Source organism: Oncorhynchus mykiss, chromosome 13 (genome assembly GCF_057628025.1).
Source record: "Oncorhynchus mykiss isolate SJ-2025 chromosome 13, ASM5762802v1, whole genome shotgun sequence".
In the NCBI taxonomy this organism is placed as follows: Eukaryota; Metazoa; Chordata; class Actinopteri; order Salmoniformes; family Salmonidae; genus Oncorhynchus; species Oncorhynchus mykiss.
Window position 1 is genome coordinate 49,701,984 of NC_143034.1, and position 22,984 is coordinate 49,724,967.

General features: G+C 42.9%; 2 protein-coding genes across 4 annotated transcripts; one reads left to right on the forward strand and one right to left on the reverse strand.

Annotated features, from left to right (window-relative positions):
• The first annotated feature begins 346 nt into the window (after positions 1-346).
• Positions 347-1,834, forward strand: LOC110486349 (DNA-3-methyladenine glycosylase). The gene is given in 4 exon segments (XM_090194352.1): positions 347-352; positions 578-639; positions 641-771; positions 1,125-1,834. Coding segments are annotated over 4 exon segments (657 nt in total). The 3' UTR covers positions 1,583-1,834.
• Positions 533-21,833, reverse strand: LOC110486348 (GATOR1 complex protein NPRL3). 3 transcript variants are annotated; one of them, XR_016485950.1, is made up of 15 exons: positions 21,164-21,833; positions 20,994-21,063; positions 11,715-11,753; positions 10,683-10,815; positions 9,098-9,172; positions 7,196-7,349; positions 6,862-6,943; positions 6,629-6,766; positions 5,872-6,028; positions 5,085-5,191; positions 4,526-4,655; positions 3,920-4,112; positions 3,484-3,676; positions 2,508-2,957; positions 533-2,470 (listed from the first exon to the last, which is right to left on the reverse strand). XR_016485950.1 is itself a non-coding variant. In XM_021557867.3 (14 exons), exons 1-14 carry the CDS (start codon positions 21,360-21,362, stop codon positions 2,792-2,794), a joined length of 1,836 nt encoding a protein of 611 aa, XP_021413542.2. In that variant the 5' UTR covers positions 21,363-21,833; the 3' UTR covers positions 533-2,791. The 3 variants fall into 3 exon arrangements, 2 of the variants coding, with proteins under 2 accessions (XP_021413542.2, XP_021413545.2); XM_021557867.3 differs by having other exon boundaries at positions 533-2,957; XM_021557870.3 differs by lacking the exon at positions 11,715-11,753 and having other exon boundaries at positions 533-2,957; positions 21,164-21,822.
• Positions 21,834-22,984: the final 1,151 nt, after the last annotated feature.

Consider the following 22,984-nt stretch of genomic DNA (forward strand, 5'->3'; position numbering starts at 1 on the left):
CTTCCCTATAAGCATGCTGAAATTCTGTTGTCAATATGTTTACTGTTAAATAGCATTGTATCTGGTCAAACACAATTTTTTCCAGAAGTTTACTAAGGGTTGGTAACAGGCTGGTCGGCTATTTGAGCCAGTAAAGGAGCTTTACTATTCTCGGGTAGCGGAATGACTTTAGCTTCCCTCCAGGCCTGAGGGCACACGCTCTACAGTAGGCTTAAATTGAAGATGTGGCAATATCGTCTGCTATTATCCTCAGTAATTTTCCATCTAGATTGTCAGACCCTGGTGGCTTGTCATTGTTCATAGACAATCATTTGTTCACCTCTTGAGTTGAATGATCTAGCTAAACATGGTGGTTAAAATGTGTGTTGTGTATTCCTGTATCAACATTGGAGTCCAGCTAGCGGTTGCACAGCCATTGGCACACATACATCATCAGCAGGGCTTATTGTGACCCCACACATGTAGTCTAGTTCTCTTCAGAGACAACAATAGCTCAAGTTCCTACTGAAGACATACCCACTGAGGACAAACATGAAAGAAAGTCTTTATTTAGGCCATCCCTTGTTTGTGCTGCAAGGTATTGGTGTGTCAGAGTGCAGATGGCACTGAGCTGAGAGGGAGGGTGGTGGAGACTGAGGCCTGAGGACAAAGCCTCTCACTCTGCTGGGGGAAAATGCACTGAGAGGAACACAGCGATGTTTATGAAACCTGGCACCATCTATGTGTACCCCATCTACGGCATCTACCTCTGTATGAATGTTTCCAGTCAAGGTAAGACCATACAACAAAACAGTACAACAGCCAGGCTTACCCTGAAGGCAGTGGAACAAACCACCAGTAATAAACCAAACTGCCATTAAAACCACACGCAGAAAAGTTCAGTGTGTTGGCCTTATCTGTAGGAAAATCACCTCATTAGAGACTAAGTAGTGTTGCATCTCCCAGGCTCTCCCATGTTACTTTCATTAGGCGATAGTTCTCTTTTTTTCAACTGTTTCTCATTATTGAAGACGTTATATTATATGTTGCACCATGTTATTATCCATTCATTCACACTGGAGAAAGGTCAAAGGAAGGAGACAGTATGGCTCCACTCTATCGTTCCCTGTGTGTGTTCTCTCTAGGGGAGGGTGCTGCTGTGCTTCTGCGGGCTCTAGAGCCTCTAAATGGCCTGCCTCTGATGAAGCAGCTGCGGACAACCAGGCGGAGGGAGGGGGCCCGGCCCCTGAAGGACAAAGAGCTATGCAATGGTCCCTCAAAGCTGTGCCAGGCCCTGGACATACCACGCTGCTTCGACCGGAGAGACCTTGCCTCAGACCCAGAGGTGTGGCTGGAGAGGGACACCCAGATAGGACTGCAAGAGCCAGGCCTCAGGGAGGTGGTCTCAGCAAGCCGGATCGGCATTGACTCTCATTGGGAATGGGCCACCAAACCCCTGCGCTTCTATCTGCGTGGTCACCACTGTGTGAGTGTAGTGAACAAACAGGCAGAGATACAGATTCACTCACTGGCCAACAATGTGATATCAGACTTTGCGTCCTCCTCAGTGGACGTATGTGATGGTGACACAGGACAGAGTTGAAACTGGGAATATTTTGGGAATTGTATCAAACCATGATGAGTATATACTTAATGTTTTTACAGACATAATGCAAGTGAAAAATGTCAGCTATGAGCTATTTCAGTAATTTGGTCTAGCTATGGGGAAATCATTGCAAAATACCCAAAGCCAAAACATCTGTAAAATATTTGATCTAGCCTCCCCTCCCTGCTATCAAAGCAACTAGAATTTCCATTCCAGTCATTCTCATTAATAAACATCCTTGCTGGAAAAGTTCTCTTGGAATCAATGATTTCGCAGATGTTTGGAACGTCGTGCTCCTTCTCTCAAAGCAGAAACAGCATGTCTGATGTTTGGCATCTATTCATTCTTTCCCTCCCACTGAGACTCCTGGGGGAGGCAGCCTTGCCTGCAGCCTGGAATGAGCATTAAGGTTGTTTTCCTACATTGTGTTTGTTGGAGATGATTTAGCACTTTTGGGAATCCCCCAAATGGCAAGGCTCAAGTGGAGTACTGTGTTTAAACTGCCCAATTTATAGGTATCACTAAAGCTCTTCACACACTGTTAGTCAATCATGTACAGTAGTATTGAAAACAAGGCATTGAACGTAAAACATCTAAGAGAGAAAGGGACAAATTAAATCATCTAAAAGCTACATACATTCACTCCCAGTCCCCCAAGCAGAGCAGACAGTTATTATTTTAGAAATCTTATTGTTTTGGGGTGCATTGATATGAGTACAGTTGGCTAGAAGCAGTGAGCACCATAATAAAGGCCTTTGTACAGCAGCAGTCCGTATCATTCTGTCCGTCTGGTATTTCAGAAAGGGTCCTTCACCTCATGACAGACCTGTTTACTCTCTCTACCCTCTCTACTCCAGAGGAGACTGGAAGAGGGAGATGACAGACCTCTACTCCAGAGGAGTGGAAGAGGGAGATGACAGACCTCTACTCCAGAGGAGACTGGAAGATGACAGACCTCTACTCCAGAGGAGAGTGGAAGATGACAGACCTCTACTCCAGAGGAGAGTGGAAGATGACAGACCTCTACTCCAGAGGAGAGTGGAAGATGACAGACCTCTACTCCAGAGGAGAGTGGAAGATGACAGACCTCTACTCCAGAGGAGAGTGGAAGAGGGAGATGACAGACCTCTACTCCAGAGGAGACTGGAAGAGGGAGATGACAGACCTCTACTCCAGAGGAGAGTGGAAGAGGGAGATGACAGACCTCTACTCCAGAGGAGACTGGAAGAGGGAGATGACAGGGTCCTCATGGTTGGTGACCACCAGAACACTTCTGAATTTGTCAAAGAGGGTCTTCAGCTGAGATCGCCTCATGTTTTCATTATACATGATCTCCTCCAGGTGATGGTGCCCTCGGAAGTAGTGCAGCAGCCTGGAAAGAAGGAAGGAACATCACACAACAGGCAGAGAAATGAGACTAAAGCAAATTCTTCACCAAATCATTAGCTGAGTAAATCTAGCACGAAGCAGCACTTGTTAGAGCCAGTAATCACATTAGTGCATCCTGCACACTATGCAGTCACACTATTGATTCACTGCTTAGGGCTTTGGCATTTTCCTTCAAGCTTTTTCTCACTTCTGCAACTCAGCAATTGTTACACAACTGAAAAATACCATTATTTTTCCCATATATTCTTACATGAAGACAGGATGAGATTTTTTTTTTTTTTTTTCAAAGCCTTGAACAAAAATCCTTTAATTCCCCACAAGAACAAGCTGACAGATGTATGTTTGTTCTGAAGATATACTAGTCACAAGAGCCTCCAGCCCCGGTCCTTCAAAATGAACCAGCCCACCTGTCATACTGGCGGTTACACAATAGAGGGCGCCATTACGCCACTAAAAATACAGTAGCCCACCTTGGTGCCAACTAGTAAAGTGCAGGGGACATACTGTACCTGGCAAACATGCGCAGGTCTTCAGGACTTTGTGCAGCTGGGATATTGAGGATGACCTGGCGCTCGTGCTCTGTCAGGCTGGCCAGTAACGTCTCGGTCATCCTCCTGTTTAGTGGAGAGTCTCCACCAGGAAGCAGTTCTGCACTGGAGTTTTCCATACTGGGACTGGTCAGGGTCATGTCATCACTGCTGGCTACACAGAGAGAGAGAGAGTGAGGGGTGGAGAGAATGAGACAGACAGACATTGATTGAGGAGAAGGAATGACAGACAGGGGTTAATGATTAGCTGACTAGAGGCACAACTGTAGCAGGTAACCCTTTTGAACAGGAATTGAACAGGTTAACCAGGTACGGTAGTACATAAAAACAGAGCGTACTTCATCAACACTTCATCCCCAGAGTGCAAGACAGCTGGTTGAAGGGGAAGTTCACATACTTGGAGATCCGAAGCTGAGTGCGCTGGGCGTGCTGAGGCTGCGTCCCCCCACCCGGGCCACCAGGGGGAGCTCCTCGTCCCGCAGCAGACCTGGCTCCTCCTCACTGGGGGGGACCAGCAGACAGACATAGGTATGGAGCTGGATCAGCAGGCGCCGCTGGAGCATCCACACCACCATCTGGATCAGCTGGGCCTGGCCAGAGGTGGAGGGGAAATGAGAAGGGACACACTGGGTTAGAGGCACCACTCAAAGAAAAAAACTGAACAAGTGGAACTGGAAGAAGCGTCACCCTGTAACTGGGCGCATCTGTTTCAGACAGAAAGGTTCCAACCTGGCCCAAAATAGAGCCAAGAAATAGCTGCGTGTTCTGGTCCTGTTCTCATGAAAAATAGATGTTGAGAAGGATGGAGTTGATGTGATGTCTTTTATAATTTATCATCTTCGCTTAGAGAGCTCGGCCAAACCAGGAATGGGTCTGGGAGAGAGCCCAGGCGCTCTTTCTGCTTCAGACATCAGCATTTCTAAGGTATCAATTATATGCCGAGTAGCTTTCTGGAAGCTATCTTTTAGTCAAAATGAGCTTGTGTATTTCCTAATAGACCTACCTCCTGCACAGACGCATCCAGTGGGTTCCTAAACTCAGACAGTGAGAGCGGCAGGGAGAACTTGGCCAGCATGGAAGGCAGGTCATGACCTGGGAACTGCTGGCCAAACGCCTCAGCCAATGGAGAGTACCTATGCAAGAAGAAGGAGATGGTGATTCCTTACTTCTTCATATTCATATTGTACCCGTTACAAATGTTCAAGCTGGAGAGAATCCTTTCAGTCTACAGTACGAAACACAGACAAACCATGAGTGACCAAAAGAAAATCTAATTCAATCAACAAAAATAATGGGTTAACATGATATGACATCACATTTTGTTATAGATTCACCATCCAATCGTTAGGTCATAATTCAAAATTAGCACCCTGATGCTCATGATGACAGCTTATTATGTTGGTATAAAATGGATGTACAGATTACAGTGTCTGGTTCATTAGTTTAGCCAACTCTCAGCACACACCCTGTTAATGAGGCATGGCAGGAATGAGAGAAGGAGAGAAAGGGAGCACGAGACTGTTCAAACACTCACACACACACACACACACACAGATACTCACAGGCTGATGTTGGCGTGTGGGGACAGCATGTAGACATTGTTCTCACACAGAGGGTACACTATGATGGCTTTTCCCCAGTACACCAGGTGAGCAGCAATCTGGAAGATCTGCACACACAACAAACAGAAACAAAAATGTAACTGTGAAAATACATTATTGGGCATGGACAGAACCTGTCTGTATAGAAATGAAATATTACTGAAGAGAAAGAAGATTCATAATTTACCCCACTAGATGGCAGTATGAGAACAGCAACATTATGACACCAACAATATGATGTGACATTGAGGACAATTTGTAATGACTTGCTATTCTTTATATCGACAATTCTTTATATTGCAGCATGTTAGTGTTCAGCAACTTACAATCAAATATCCCTGTTCCTGGTCCCTGGTCCCTGTTCAAAAGTGGGCCGATGTCAACTAAACTTGGCTTCAAATACTATTTAGGGTTTTCATTTGTTTTCAAATACATTTGGAAGTAAGTATTTATATTTTTTATATATTTTTAAAGACAAGTAGTTGAATATTGGAACGTATTTGGAAATACACTGACTCAAATACACTCCATTTTAAAAAAGTGTTTGAAATTAGTATTTGAAAATGCTTTCAAATAGTAGGCTATTTATAGGAAATTATTTGAAATACATTTACATACTTCCAATAGAAGTATTTTATTCAGCCACATTATTTGAAAATACTCAAATACACAGAAAATAAGTATTCAAATAATAAACAATCAAATACCCATGTATTAGTGTGTACTGATGCAAGGTGCTCCTACCAACCTGTAGCAGGTTCAGGTCTGCATCCTGTGCCAGCTGCTGCAGGTTCTTGACTGCAGAGCAGGTCTTAATGAGGCGCACCAGAGCAGGAGAGCAGTCCAAAGGCAGCTGGGCCAGCAGAGCCTTCTCACTGTCCAGCAACAGCAGAGCATGATACGGCCTGGGGGACAACAACACATACATTTAACACAGAGCCCATGTTCATGACTAATTATCACTAGTTACATTCTACATAGTCCGTGAAGTGTATGGAAATACACTTAGCGCCCCTTTGTTGCTACAAATGTACAACATTTTCTCTCTTGGAAAATACTCATAATATATAGCTATCATTATGGCTTATATTTAAGTTCCAATGCATGTTTTACTAAGGGCAAAATTGTAGTAGTAATTTGAGATGAAGATACTAACATTGGTCTGACTAAACATAAGCATGTGAAAGGCAGAAGAAGTAAATAAAGAACGCCATTAGGTGGCGCTGTGGCCTACAGGAAATTATTGGTGGAGCTGCTCACCAGATGCAGTTAATAGTTCCACATAAAGAAGCAGGCCACAAGAGCTAACTGTTACCACATAGACTTCTCTCTCACAGCCTCGGTATATAATTACTGTAAAACGTTCCATAATACAGATCTGATCAACCTAATGTCCACATACAATGAAAGCCTACGAAGTTCTGCCGTCAGTTACAACTTGTAACCCACACGTCTCAAACAGTGTTCAGTAGCTCACAAAAGGACAAACTCACACACATACACACCTTATGGCCTTGAGGCTACGCTCCAGAGCCTCTGGGGGTACGTGGTTGCCCCCTACCCGGTGGATCTTGTGAGGTAAACAGAAGCTCACCTCCAGCCAGTTGTTGATATGGAGCCTCACCACCCCTGTTGTACACAGGCTAGAAACACAACACAGACTCTATTATTACACCTGCACTGTAAGAACAAAGAATCTATCCACAAATACATGACTTTGTATGGTGTTTTTACAAACCTGTCATATGCTTCCTTCAAGTCACTGGCAAGCTTGCATTTAGGAAGGATTTGTCTGAACGGTGACTGAGGGCTGCCATCAGCTAAGAACGAAAACACAGAAAATCAAGTCACATACATTGACCTCTCCATGACATTGTGAAGACTTTGACAGACACCTCTCCTCCCCATCTTCTTTGGAACAATATGGAGAGGAAAATATATGCATTGTTCTGTAAAATGCTATCAGAGTAAAGTGGGTACTTCGTGGTATATGGTACTTAATGGAGGGTACTTTATGGTACTAGACTCAAGCACTGAGTGGTGTGTTTTGGGTAATGTAGTATGTGACTCACTCTCGGTCATGTTGGTGACCTCGTCCTGCACGGCCAGCATCAGCTTGGCCTCTCTGGTGAGGTACTGGCAGCGGCGCTCCTCGTGCTGCAGGGCGATGGCGATGCGCCGGGACAGGTTGTGCATGCAGCTGATGACTGACGGGTCGGCGTTGGCCTGTAAGAGGCGCAGGGACAGAGAGACGGCATTATGAGACACTGGTGCAAAGCAACTGGAACACTGATCACACTTCAACACTGGGTTAAAGTGATACTTCGAGATTGTGGCAATTTATCTAATTCCCCATAGTCAGATGAACTCGTCGATACCATTTTTATGTCTCTGCGTCCAGTATGAAGGAAGTGAAAGGTTGTTTCGTGAGCCAATGCTTACTAGAAGTTTATAGACTTCCAATCATTGCGCTAACACTAGTTAGCAATTGCGCTTGAGCTAGTTAGCAACTTCCTTCAAACTGCATGCAGAGACTCTGAAATGTCGAAATATCCCTTACATTTTTTACTACTAAAAAGTACTTTATTATTAGTTTATAGATGATTAGAAATATGTAATGGTTATAACACATTGGTTGAAATTGTGAGCATCTACTCAATTATTACATTGTAATTGTAACAAATAGGGAATCTATGGTCTGGCAAGTCAGTTCAATAATAACTTAATAAAAAAATGTGAATGGTAAAATGGCCCTAGTTCCAAACTGCTAATTTAAAAAATGTGAGCGGTAAAATGGCCCTAGTTCCAAACTGCTAATTTAAAAAATGTGAGCGGTAAAATGGCCCTAGTTCCAAACTGCTAATTTAAAAAATGTGAGCGGTAAAATGGCCCTAGTTCCAAACTGCTAATTTAAAAAATGTGAGCGGTAAAATGGCCCTAGTTCCAAACTGATAATTTAAAAAATGTGAGCAGTAAAATGGCCCTAGTTCCAAACTGCTAATTTAAAAAATGTGAGCAGTAAAATGGCCCTAGTTCCAAACTGATAATTTAAAAAATGTGAATGGCAAAATGGCCCTAGTTCCAAACTGCTAATTTAAAAAATGTGAGCGGTAAAATGGCCCTAGTTCTAAACTGCTAATTTAAAAATTGTGAGCGGTAAAATGCCCCTAGTTCCAAACTGCTAATTTAAAAAATGTGCATACTATAAAAACAAATCTATCTGATATTTTAACAATACATTCATGTCAAATTTTATTTATTGCAGTTAAATAATTTTGGGTGAACCGACATTGAGTGACATTACTTATATGAATATAAAAATATGAATCAATAGCGTATTTAAACAAATTACTCATATTTCAAAATAAAAAACAAACAAGTCAAAAGTGCAGGACATCATTTTCTGCATTGTCATGTTAGGCGCAGAGCTGTGGAAAATGCCAGTGAGTGACAGGCTGGGTGGGTTGTTGGGCAGATATGAGGTTAGAACATGACTGTGCACATTCTGCCCAGTCTCAGCTGTGCAGGGCTAGGCAGCCTCCAGTGAATCAGCAGTCTGCCAGGCTGAGTCATGCCCAGGGGAGGGTAGTGCCATGCTGGGTAGAGTGATTAAACAGGGCCCACTGCCCCCACCCAGCTCTCACCCTCCTTTCCAACACAGATAGACCCCATGCTGGAATGTTATCACCCCAAGAGACCCATCCCTTTCTGGGAAAGCACTCTCCCTGACCTGGCCTCACCCACCCAAATTACCAGCCAATTTATTTTATTTAATTAGACAAAATGTATTTATCACCAATGAATGTGGTGTTTGTAAAATAAGCACATAATGTGGAAAACATTTAGCTAATCCAAACCTGAGTATTAGCACTTATTCATCAAATGAAGATGAATACTATTGACATGACAGTAATTATATTCAAGAGGAAAGAAAAAGCTATTTATAGAAAATAAAATAAAAATTACGTTCTTACCCTCAGAGCAAACACAACACTGAACAGGATCATGGTGGGCATCTCCCTCTTAGGTGAGGGGTCTGTCTTGGACACCTGGACAGAAAGAAATAAGATCATAAATATAATAGATATAAGATGTTCTAAATCATTCTATGATCAATGGCTTTGCACGTCACTGTTTAAATCATAATCCTTTCTATTGTATGTATTGAAATGTATAAACAACACAGTGAAAACATTCATGTTAGTCCTGTGACAAAGCTCTCTAGACAAGAATAAACAGCTTTAAATGGCTCCTTTTATTTGTGCCTTTTATACTGGTATTTTCAACATCTTATTTACAAAAATACATAAATATATAATTGCACTCTTTAAAACTTGGTTTATTACAGTAGGTATTCAATTAAGCTTTGAAATAACATTCTATGAGAGCGATAGCTCATGAATTGTTGGTATAATTTCTAAAAAGGGCCATTTTGTAAAGATTCTAACATACGGCTCAGGCTCGGTTATTAGGGGATCACACTGATGAGAAATTGCCATTTGGATACAATCAACAGCATACAAATCACATGGATTAAATAAGTCTTTATGGAAAGCAAATGATTCACTGCACTAGTTGAGTAATTTGTTATCAGGTTCATCAGGACACTAATTTCAACCCTCTAACAGGCTACATGTAGTCCAGTGAATGGAATAGTACCTATCATCAACCTACTTAGGTTAGATACGTTTTAGTTACGTTACAAACCATTTCAATATTTGTCTAGAATTTCACACCAAATGATTTCTCCACCCCCACCCCTTATATTCTATCATTCTATCTTACTTCTGTGAATTGTCAAATAATGATTGTGAAACACAGATGTAAGGCACTTCTTCCACTAGATGGAGCGAGTGACCTGAATTCACAGTCTCAGAGTGGAATTAGAAGTCAAAGGAGAATTGCTGTTTCAGATAGAGAGGAGAAGAACTGCCCCCTCTCAATGAAGCCAAAGCCGACCGCAATTGGGAAAATGTCAATCTTCGTGGTCAATCTTCGTGTAAATAAATGAAAATATTCTAAGACAAGCATGGTACCAATAATTTATTATATTACACCAGATGTACGTCCTTGAACTGATTATTTTAAAACCAAAAGGTTGCTGGTTCTAATCCCGAAGCCAACTAGGTAAAAAATCTGTCAATGTGCCTTTGAGCAAGGCACTTAACCCTAGCTGCTCCTGTAAATCGCTCTGCAGAAGAGCATCTACTAAATGACTAATGGAAGCCTGCAGTACCCCGGTAGGCCTTCAACTTGATTTATTCATTGAGAGGGGGCAGCACTGAGCTAGCCTGCAACGTCACTTTCTGGAGCAGCTCAAACTGTGCATGTTATATATCCATGAGATGCCATATTAACTGAATTCCTTGGCTTCAAATGTGCTATTGAGTCTTCACAAAGGGATGAATTGTGTCACGTGACTGATGGCTTTGTCCATCCATTCATATACAGTCATTATTCAGATCTCATGGTACTGCTGGACTGACTGACAGAGAATCTCTGCGGGTGAATGTGTATTTATGCTCAGGCCATCACAAATTCACAAAAAAAGTATCTTACCTGAATGGTGTGAGGATGCTGGAGGAGGGTGGGGTGCCCAACGAAACGCACATTGTCTATCTTCAGCTCAAACTTCTTCCCACACATATCAGACTTGGTGGCCAAGATAGTGGCGAGGATGATGTCAGAGAACCTTATTGGAGAAAGAGAGGAGAAAAATACCTAAGTAAACCAGCTGAGAGTAGAGCAGGAAGGGAGGAGAGCAACAAGATATCTGAGAAAGTGCCAATTATATCTAATTCGGTTTCATTGTCTTTGTTTTATTGTTTAGTCCATCAACCTATAATGGTAGCCATAGTGTGACTATGGATAGGAGGGTTAGGTTAATCACATGGATCAGCCTGGAACCTGATTGATGGATCACAGTTTGAGAGGAGCTGGTGTAAATAGTACTTGGAAAGGAGAGATGACAGTGAATAAGCCCCCTCTGGCAGAGAAGGTGAGGGCTTTGTAAAGGGGAGGTGACAGACTCATGCTGGTTTACATAGCTCATGCTGTAGGCTGGCCCCATCATCCAATACAAATTATATCAACATCATTAGGTGGTATTATTCCACCAGACAACCGAAAAGGGACAGATTCTAATCCAATCTTAATCATGACTATGTTTTTTTGTTCTGAGAAATAAGTTATTATGTCTCTGCTTGGTTTAGCCATGTAGAAGAAGTCTGTATTTATTCAGAATTGATTTCCCAACAATCAAATATCATCAGATGAAGTGGATTCCAACGCTAAATGAACTGAAGAATCTATGTCCGCTGGTTTTGGAGCAATCACTTAACAAGGCTTAATTGAAATGCAGGATTTACCAAGATAGACCAGTGAATCATTCCATCTGTAATAATTCAACAGGAATTTCAGAGATTAAGGTTGGCGTAGGTATATATATATATATATATATATATATATACACACACACAGGATATATATTTATATATATATATATGCAAGACAAAACAGGAAGGAAGGAGTGAATAAAGACAAGGGTGTGGTAAACAAAGGAAAGGTGGTTTTAGAATGACTTGGTCTTACCCTGCTACCAACTGTTGATCAGTTAATGGAGTTTGTTCTCTGAAATGGGAGTAGGGCCATAAAAAAAAAAGAAAACGCAAACAAAAGAAAAAAAATGCAGCAGACAATTGAACAGAGTGCATAACAGAAGGACATCACAAACAAAGCTAGATTACCACTTGAGAGTGACTTGAATAAATATTTTAAAGCAAATTGATCTCATTTTTGTACCAAAGACTTGATTACAGAAAATGTTGTAACGCTTCACGATGCATTGCTCTTGTACCACTATTTTGCATGCCAGCCATTTCTTTTTATCTGAATGTCACTTGAAAATTAAAAAGCAAACACTTTAAAAGCCCACATGTTAAGCAAAAGGCACTTATGTAACAAGGTTAAAAAGCTCATGTAACCTATCCATTTATTTGACATACATATAGAGTGACTTTCATAATCACATATTCCAAACAACAGATAAGAGGTGTATTACCATGAACCCATGCTGTAATATCACAGACACATTTGCAAGAGGGCACAAATACAACCCTAACCGTCTTGGGAGATCCAGAGCCAATAGGACCCTAGCCAACACACATGCCGCAATTGTTTTAATCAAATGTTGACTAATTTTGTTCTGATATGAACATATCCAAAACTTGACTGGTTAACAAAAGGTATGATGAATATGCTGAAGCCTGTCACGCTGGTGCAGTGTCACACAGTCCCCTACCCAATTCATAAATGCTAACTACTTTAGCACATAATGATGATAGTATCTTCTGACTAGGGGAGTTTTGTTGAGAGCCCAAACACTTTGCTTTAAACATTAACAAGCATTGCCTGAGGTACTATATTGGAAACATAAGGAATGTATATCTCTTATCAGTGAGAAATACTTTTTTTTATTTTTTATTCAAGTTACTACACGCCATTATTGGGTTAGTTTTCCCACACGGACATATGTCCATGTTACTTCAGAGCTTATTGATGGAAGACATTGGACGCCTCCTGTGCAAATTGGCTATCTAGCGTGCTCCGAACACCTGTGTGTAAGATAACTGAGGAGGAAATGTAGTTAATAAACTGGGGGCACACAATGTGTATGGATCTGTGTAAAACTACTAAAGTAAGTGTATCTTTTTTATTTGAAAGATTATTTCTCGCTGATGTAACAGTTGTTGAAGTACTATGTGAATTTCACCAGGTTCATATATCAATATGTTGTGTTGATTTGTTATGCATGCCTGCATCCTGGGAGAAGGGGAGTGTGTACTTACGTTTTGCCCGGCGTGCTCGTGCTCAAATCATTTTGATGCACTGAGAGAGGTAGGCACGCTTTTTCTGTCTTCAGAAAAGTTTGATTATTTTAAGTACAAAGTCATACACACAATGTTTTGTTCATGAATAATGATGTATATTTAGAGGTTACTCATAAATGGATGGTATTGTTAAGATGCACTTGTAATTGTACTTTTTAGGATGATATCAATATTCTGAATTCAACATGTGGTTAATAGCTAGCTAAGGTATTAGCAGGCTATTGTATGTGTGAACGATGGCTAGCTCCTCGAATGATCCCAGTCCCTCCTATTGTGCATCTGTTGTAGAAAGAGGCGACGATTCTCAGAACAGATGTGCTCTACAAATGTTTTATTTCCTTTTGGATGCAGGTATGTGGTTTTATCAATGTAAAATATGTTATGTATAATAAGGAGAGAGTGTATTAATTTTTGTATTCCAAATCATTTTGATGCACTGAGAGAGAAAGAGGCGACGATTCTCAGAACAGATGTGCTCTACAAATGTTTTATTTCCTTTTGGATGCAGATGCAAGATGCAGAGAGTCAGTTCTGCTTGATTAAAACTACCTGATCTCCAAAGTCCACGTTTATGGTCTCTATCAACCACACACAACGCAGAGTTACAGCGGTGTAGTATAGCACCGGCTACATTGGTGCCTTCTAGACCCGGATTCATCGTTGATCGACGTCAGCTCAATCACCGCGGCGCTGCTGCTCTAGAGACTAAAAATATCATTGAGGTACTCTTGCCGCCTTGTGGCAGAAATCGGAACTACAGTTTTTTTTTTATTTTCTTTTTTCTGACAACGATGTATTGAGAGCGCTGTTTATCGTTAACCAACATAGAAGTGTGTTCATCAACAGACATTTTAACGTAACTTTAGTGGCATGGCATCTTATAATGGTGATGAACCCAAATTCACTGCTGGGAGGGGGAGGTTTTTCTCATACTCTGATCAAACCCCGGTAAAGTGTGTAGGTGCAGGAGGTTCCCCCATGTTTTGCTCCACAAAAAAATTGGATGAAAGCCCTTCATCTAGTGTTAATCCAAATGCCCCTGTAGATGGTCTAGCTGAGCTGGTCACTCAGCTAGCCCGGGAAATAGGGAGCTCCATTAGGGAAGAACTACAGAGTGGCAGGTCCAGTACTTATGAGCCACCAGTAAGTACAGAAAAGATAAGTGATCATCATTCAGACTCAGTAGGATATGTAGATCTCAGTCAAATTAAGTTCATCATGCAATCAGACATAAAGGAACCTCCTACATATAGAGGAGATGGTACAGACAAATGCTCCATTCATGAATGGGAGGAGTTGATGAGAATATACTTGAGGAGAAAGGGTTGTCTTGTTGGGGAACAATCAGATGAGTTGATTAGTCGATTATCTGGCAAAGCAAGAGACATGGTAAAGATAAATTTACGCAATGAGACAACAGTTGATCCTACAGAGAAGCCAGAGATTGTATTTGACATTCTGAAACAGAATTTCAGTGAATTGGCCTATTCGTGCATGCCCTTGGCTGATTTTTACAATACTAAACCTGTACCCGGAGAGGCTGTTATGGAGTACTGGGTTCGATTGAACAAGGCTGTAGATGTCGCTGACGAGGGCCTTAAGAGACAAGGACAGAAGATTGACAGCTCCAACTCTGATGTCGTTAGGATGTTTGTAACATACTGCCCTGACCCCAAACTGGCAGCAGTATTCCAATACAAGTCTGCTGAGAAATGGACTGCGAGTGAAGTACAGGAGAGAATCTATGAACATGAACGCCGCAGGAAGGCCACCATGTGTCAATCTACCGCTGTATCCTCAAAGCAAGTAACAGTACATCCCCAGATAACTCCATGTGAAGGCGGGGTCAATGCTGGTACGTGCAGTGACACTTCTCTCACATCAAGCGCCAAACAAGATGGGCAGAGTGCAAGTATCGAGAGACTCATTCACCTGCTTGAACGTACCTTAGAGAAGAGCATACCACCCGTTATGGTTTCACAGACACAGGCCAAGGCACCATCTTTCCCCACCCAGCCCTTCAGGCGTAGGGAATGCAGGGTTTGTGGCTCAACAGATCACTCCACTGTGATGCACTGTAGACATGAGAACCTGTGCCTCCTGTGCTTTTCCCCAGATCATTGGAAGTCAAATTGTCCTAAACCGGGGGAACGCTATGCCAATCCCGGTGGTGAAAGACGCCCACCACAACAGCAGAGAAACTCACCACCACAGCAGCAACCGTTAAACTGACACGCCCACAGGTGAAGGGGGGAAATGTGGGTGTTCAACTGTCTACCCCCAAGAAAGAATTTGATGATCTTGAGAAAACGTATGAGATTTTGTGCTCTGATGCGAAAGAAGGAGAGAAAATTGTTATGTTAGGTTCACAAGAAGTTGAGACTTTTTCAGATTTGTTTTACACCTCTGTGTCTGTACATGGGAAAGTGCAGCTTAAGGGCATGCTTGACACTGGGTCTATGGCCTGTACATTAAGTGAACATGCGGAGCAGAGACTTTTGGAAGCAGGTGCCCTTCCTCAGCATTATCAGCCTCCCACAGAGTTAGTATTAGTGGGGTGTGGGGGGAAGAAGACCTCAACAAAGTGTTTCTATGATTTGGAGATGCAAATCTATGGGATTGATGTTAAAGTGCCCACTCTAGTTGTTCCTGGACAGCGTGATGATCTCATCCTGGGATCGAATGTCATTAAGCATCTATTGCATGAGATGAAAGGCACGGATGAATACTGGAAGCTCGTCAACAACATGGATGGCCAGACCCACTCACCAGAGGGTGAGCAGTTTCTGCAGATGATGACAAGTGTCACAAGATGGAAGGGACAGCAAGTCGATGGCAAGATTGGGACAGTGAAGCTCACTCAAGCTGTGACTCTTTCGCCCAAGACTGAACACTTAGTTTGGGGTAAACTTCCTAAAAATGTGGCATTGTCTCCAGGCAGCACTGTAATAGTCGAACCTACCAGGTCAAAGGTCATGCCCAGAAACATACTCGTGGGTAGAGTTATTACACCCATGTGGGGAGATGGCTGGGTGCCTTTAAAGGTAGTAAACTGTTCTGACAAACATCTCACCCTAAGACGTAACATGAAGTTGGCAGATGTGTCTACATGCTTGGCTGTTGAGGATGCAACAATATTTCAGGGCCTTCATGAGGTGAGGAAAACCCCAATGGAACAGAAGCAGGATGACAATGGCTGCCACAATCTGAAACAAAGACTGTCTGATCTAGGATTAGTAGACATTGACATTGATGGATGCCAGGTAGCTGACCAGTGGAAGGAAAAGCTTGTGAATACCATCACAAAATATGAAGACATCTTCTCAAGACATAATCTGGACTGCGGAGAAGCCAGGGGTTATGTTCACCGTATCCACCTGGTTGATGACAGACCCTTCCGGCTACCATACAGAAGAGTTCCGCCTGCTCATTACCTGAAGCTGAGGAAGGTATTGACAGATATGGAAGAAGTAGGTCTTATACGCAAGTCAGTTAGTGAGTATGCCTCCCCTTTAGTCATGGTATGGAAGAAAGACGGGAGTCTGAGGTTATGCACTGACTTCAGGTGGATGAATGCACGAACGGTGAAGGACGCTCATCCCCTTCCTCATCAAGCAGATTGCCTCGCAGCCCTTGGTGGCAGTGCATTTTTCAGCACCATGGACTTGACCTCAGGATTTTATAACATTCCAGTTCACGAAGAGGACAAGAAGTACACAGCCTTTACCACACCAATGGGACTTTATGAGTACAATCGCATGCCACAAGGTCTGTGTAACAGCCCGGCCTCTTTCATGAGAATGATGAGTATATTTGGGGACCTAAACTTCTCAAATCTCCTTTGTTACTTAGATGACTTGTTGGTCTTTGCACCCACCGAGGAACAGGCTCTACAGCGACTTGAAGTTGTGTTTAGCCGTCTAAGAGCCAACAATCTCAAGCTAGCACCCAAAAAATGCCACTTTCTACGAAGAACAGTGAAATTCCTCGGACATATCATTAAAGAGGACGGTGTGTCAGTGGATCCTGAGAAGGTGGAGGCCATTGCCAAGATGAGCCAAGCTCAGCTGATGGAGGCAGATGGATGCACTCCCTCTGCTCGGAGGCTGAAATCCTTCTTGGGTATGGTATTATATTACCAGCACTTCATTCCTGACTGTTCTGCTATAGCCAGACCTTTGTTTGCACTCACTGGGGGTCAAAAGAGAAGAGGAAGAGATGGGAAGAAGGGCAACAGTGGGATTTTCCGGAAGCTGACGCTATCGGATTGGACTGAGGAGTGTGTCGTTGCATTCCAGAAGCTGAAGGATGCTCTTTTGAATTGTGTCATGCTAGCTCACCCTGATTTCGAGAGGCCGTTCATTCTCTTCACTGACGCTTCCTTGGATGGTCTTGGGGCTGTGCTTTGCCAAGTACCTGAAGGTGAAGATAAGGCAAGGCCCATAGCATTTGCGAGCAAGACACTGAGTAAGTCGCAGAGAAGGTACCCGGCACACAGACTTGAATTTCTAGCACTGAAATGGAGTGTGTGTGAGAAATTCAGTCACTGGCTTAAGGGGCACGAGTTCACTGTCTGGACAGATAGTAACCCGTTAACGTACATCATGACAAAACCCAAGCTGGACGCTTGCGAGCAAAGATGGGTTGCCAAGCTGGCACCGTACAACTTTGATTTGAAGCGTATCCCAGGCAGCAAGAACACAGTAGCAGATGCACTGAGCCGCGATCCCTTTGCAGTGACTGTCGCGCAGAGACTGATGAGGGAGTCCTACCTAGCACTTCTGTCTGAGGCTGTTGGGACACTGAATGATGATGTCCAAGATGCCTTCCGTTGGGCTTCTTATCCCCAGGAGATAACCTCTTTGACCACTGCTGAAGTGAAGGCCATATGTCAGCTCCATATTGACTGGGAATGTTCAATGGAGATGCAAGCAATCCAGCTTGGTTCCAACACCCAACGGCTGCTTTCTCCTGGTATTGACACTTTGCCTGAACTCTCGCACGAGGAACTTCGAGATTTCCAGCTGCAAGACTCTGTGACTTCCAAGGTCATCCCTTTCGTCTTCAATAAGAAACGGCCCACCAGACGAGATCGATACAGTGTTTCTTCTAAAGTGTTGTTGCTGATGAAACAGTGGGATCGCTTGATCCTAAGAGAGGGAGTTCTGTATCGTGTCATTAAGGAGAGTCACACAAACCGGAGAAGGTTCCAGTATGTCTTGCCAGAGGTGTTGAGACTCAAAGCGATGACTGGCATTCACGACCTTGCAGGACATCAAGGCCAAGCTAGAACTCTAGCTCTGGCCAGGCAGAGATTTTTCTGGCCGGCAATGGAGAGAGACATCAAGGAGTATGTGCGCTGCTGCCAGAGATGCGTTCTAGCAAAGACACCAGAGCCAGCGGCTAGAGCCCCGTTAGAGAGCATCAAAACTTGCTCTCCCATGGAGTTGGTGTGTTTGGATTTTTGGACAGCGGAAGACAGTAAGAAGAACTCAGTTGATGTTCTGGTGGTGACTGACCACTTCACTAAACTTGCCCATGCATGGCCATGCAGAAACCAGACAGCCAAGCAAGTAGCTCGTAAACTGTGGGATCATGTCTTCTGTGTCTACGGCTTTGCATCAAGGATCCATACTGATCAAGGCGCAAATTTTGAGAGTGAGCTAATAGCAGAACTGCTTAAGCTCTCCGGTGTCCAAAAGTCCAGAACCACAGCATATCACCCAATGGGGAATGGAGAAACTGAACGCTTCAACAGGACTTTAGGTAGCATGCTCAGGAGTCTGCCCTTGAAAACCAAAGAACATTGGCCTGAACAAATCCAGTCATTAACATTTGCCTACAATGCCACTGTTCACGAGACTACGGGCTATGCTCCATTCTTTCTCATGTTTGGTAGAGTCCCTCGGCTACCAGTGGATGTTATGTTCCGCAATGTTTTGGATGACTCCAGTGTTGTGGATTGCAACAAGTATGTCGAGACTCTGATCACTGGGCTGAAGGAAGCTATGAGTGTTGCCCAAAGGCACACTGACAAGCAACAGAGACGACAAGGTCGGGAGTATGACAAGCGGGTTAAAGGCATCGGTTTGTCCATGGGGGATCGTGTCCTCATCGCCAACAAGGGTGAAAGGGGCCGCCGCAAGTTGGCTGACAAGTGGAACCCCGAGATTTTCACAGTGACTTCAGTCAATCCACAAACTCACACGTACATAATCCAAGATCGTTATGGCAGAGAGAAAGTGGTTCACAGGAATCTACTGCTGCAGGTGAATTTCCTGCCATTTGAAATTGATGATTCAGTACACTTCAATGACAGTGATGCTGCAGGGCCTTCAATCAATGTAGATGCAGGAGAGGCCACCCACTCCGGCGATGGACTGGACAGGGAAGACATGGAGGACTCTGGGGAGGAAAGTGCATCCTGGCTGGCGGAGGATTCAAGCGATTACTCCGAACTCTGGACATCGGATGGAAAGTCAGACCCAGAAGAACCTTGTTTTCTTGAGGAAAATGACCGGGGAAGCACCTCTGAGATTCTGGAGCTGATTCCTTCAAACTCACCTCTGATCAATGATCTAAGGCCAGAGCCACCGTTAGTTACTATGGCCCCTAGCCCAGTGGCAGGTCGCACAAGGGCGGGGAGGGTAGTTAAACCAGTAAAGAGACTAATAGAGTCAACCCACCAGAAGGTGTAAGTTTAACATAGTACAGAGATGATTTAGTACAGGATTTTTTTTTAAGGCTAAGAATGTAGATATAGTGTAAGAGGCACTATGCATCTAGGGGCAGTTGAAGGCCTGACCAACTTTCGCTTGCCCTGAACCCTATGGGTAGCTTTGAGCTGAATTCAGAATTAAGCCTTGAGCTTGGTAGGTTATTTTGTTGTTTTACAAGGTTGGTGAAATTCAGGAGGGGTGAATGTAACAGTTGTTGAAGTACTATGTGAATTTCACCAGGTTCATATATCAATATGTTGTGTTGATTTGTTATGCATGCCTGCATCCTGGGAGAAGGGGAGTGTGTACTTACGTTTTGCCCGGCGTGCTCGTGCTCAAATCATTTTGATGCACTGAGAGAGGTAGGCACGCTTTTTCTGTCTTCAGAAAAGTTTGATTCTTTTAAGTACAAAGTCATACACACAATGTTTTGTTCATGAATAATGATGTATATTTAGAGGTTACTCATAAATGGATGGTATTGTTAAGATGCACTTGTAATTGTACTTTTTAGGATGATATCAATATTCTGAATTCAACATGTGGTTAATAGCTAGCTAAGGTATTAGCAGGCTATTGTATGTGTGAACGATGGCTAGCTCCTCGAATGATCCCAGTCCCTCCTATTGTGCATCTGTTGTAGAAAGAGGCGACGATTCTCAGAACAGATGTGCTCTACAAATGTTTTATTTCCTTTTGGATGCAGGTATGTGGTTTTATCAATGTAAAATATGTTATGTATAATAAGGAGAGAGTGTATTAATTTTTGTATTCCAAATCATTTTGATGCACTGAGAGAGAAAGAGGCGACGATTCTCAGAACAGATGTGCTCTACAAATGTTTTATTTCCTTTTGGATGCAGATGCAAGATGCAGAGAGTCAGTTCTGCTTGATTAAAACTACCTGATCTCCAAAGTCCACGTTTATGGTCTCTATCAACCACACACAACGCAGAGTTACAGCGGTGTAGTATAGCACCGGCTACACTGACATGAAAGATAGGGGGCATATCAGCATACGTTTTGAAAACCGCTTCGAAAGCGATGATTATTGACGGTTTTAAACCTTAAAACACAGCATCGGAATTGTAGTTTACACCGAGCCAAATGCGGGCGAATGTAATGGCTGAAAATCCGACACATGGATGAGGGTTTTCGAAAGCTAACAGTCCCCATTCAAAGGGATGTTGTTTGTTTCCCCATCGTGATATAGACCTAAACATGGAAACATTATGTAGGTGACATAATATGATGACCAATACCTTGAATCTCCATCTGGGTCTTCAAGAGCATCTCCTGTAGTGTTCAATGCATATGGACTTCGCTGTTTTGCTATTGGGCAAAGACATCAGATTAGAAGATTTGTTTACCAAATTTTACATATCACACCACATAGCAAGCTAACGTCACACACACAGTAAGGACTACTTACTCGTGAGTGATGATGTGCAATCTGCAACCCGTTGAAATGGGTACCTAAAGAGCAATTTGTTCCCTCGGCTACCCGAAGTAACCAAAATTACACTGATAGGGCTTGTCTTTTCACCACATTTGAAGAAGCTATTTTCAGACTGTTTATACATAGATTTTCGCTCGCCTTGTAAATCAAATGATGATGAATGAATGTACATATTTTAACGTCGAGTTAGCAAACTGTTTGTCAATTGATATTTAACATTACAGTAGCTAGCTACATGGTTATAAAAAAACCTAGCTACCACTTGCCAGACTTTCCAATAATGGTCAAATATAGCTAGCTCCGAGCTAACTAGCTTGTGCCACCTAAGAAATGTTGAGGGTTAATGTTACCTATGTTACACCATTAGCTACATTGATTAACTACTTAACAACATTCGGTAATATACTGGTGACAATATATTTTAATACTTATATAATTCCGTTATCTGCTAGATGTGTTTCTCTACTCCAGCTCAAGGCTGCCTGCCAATGTTGTGTGTTACACTGATATGTGATGTAGACCGTAAAAATAGTTCCGCTAGTGGGGTGGGAGATTACAGTGATTCGGTCGATTCTAAAACAAATACTCGCATTTTATCATCACTGTTATTTTTCATATTCAGTAGCAATGCAACTGTACTGTAGCCTCGCGAGCCAGCATGATCATGTGAGGCTAATACAACTGGAAAGCATAGAGCAGGGGTTCTTAAACGTTATCACCTAGAGACCCAAATTAAACATCAAATCAAACACATACACATATTTAGCAGATGTAGCGAATTGCTTGTGTTCCTAGCTCCAACAGTCCAACAGTCAGTTAAGAACAAATTCTTATTTACAATGACAGCCTACCAGGGAACAGTGGTTTAACTGCCTTGTTCAGGGGCAGAACGACAGATTTTTACCTTGTCAGCTCAGGGATTCGATCTAGCAACCTTTCAGTTACTGGCCCAACGCACTAGGCTACCTGCCGCCCAGCATGAGTAAAACCCTTTGCTTGATACTGTTATCCATAATAAAAGTCGACATTAGAATCCAGTTTACTTTTAATAATCTGAGCGAAATTATCTAAAGAGCTCTAGTGCGCCTAAAGTCGTTTCCCATTGCTTTGTTGCCATTATATCAGTTCTAGCGTGTCTCAATAATGACTATCTACACTGAACACAAATATAAACGCAACATGTAAAGTGTTGGTCCTATGTTTCATGAGCTGAAATGACAAAATCCCAGAAATGTTCCATTTGCCCCCAAAAAATGTATTTCTCTCAGATGTTGTGCACAAATTTGTTTATTTCCCTCTTAGTGAGCATTTCTCATTTGCCAAGATAATCCATCCACCTGACAGGTGTGGCATATCAAGAAGCTGATTAAACAGCATGATCATTACACAGGTACACCTTGTGCTGGGGGACAATAAAAGGCCACTTTAAAATGTGCAGTTTTGTCACACAACACAATGCCACAGATGTCTCATGTTTTGAGGGAGCATGCAATTTGCACGCTGACAACAGGAATGTCCACCAGAGATGTTGTCAGAGACCTGAATGTTAATTTCTCTACCATAAACTACATCCAGTACATCCAACCGGCCTCAGAACAGCAGACCATTTGTAACTGTAACCGATGTGAAATGGCTAGCTAGTTAGTGGTGGTGCGCGCTAATAGCGTTTCAATCGGTGACGTCACTCGCTCTGGGACCTTGAAGTAGTGGTTCCCCTTGCTCTGCAAGTGCCGCGGCTTTTGTGGAGCGATGGGAAACGATGCTTCGTGGGTGACTGTTGTCTGCAGAGGGTCC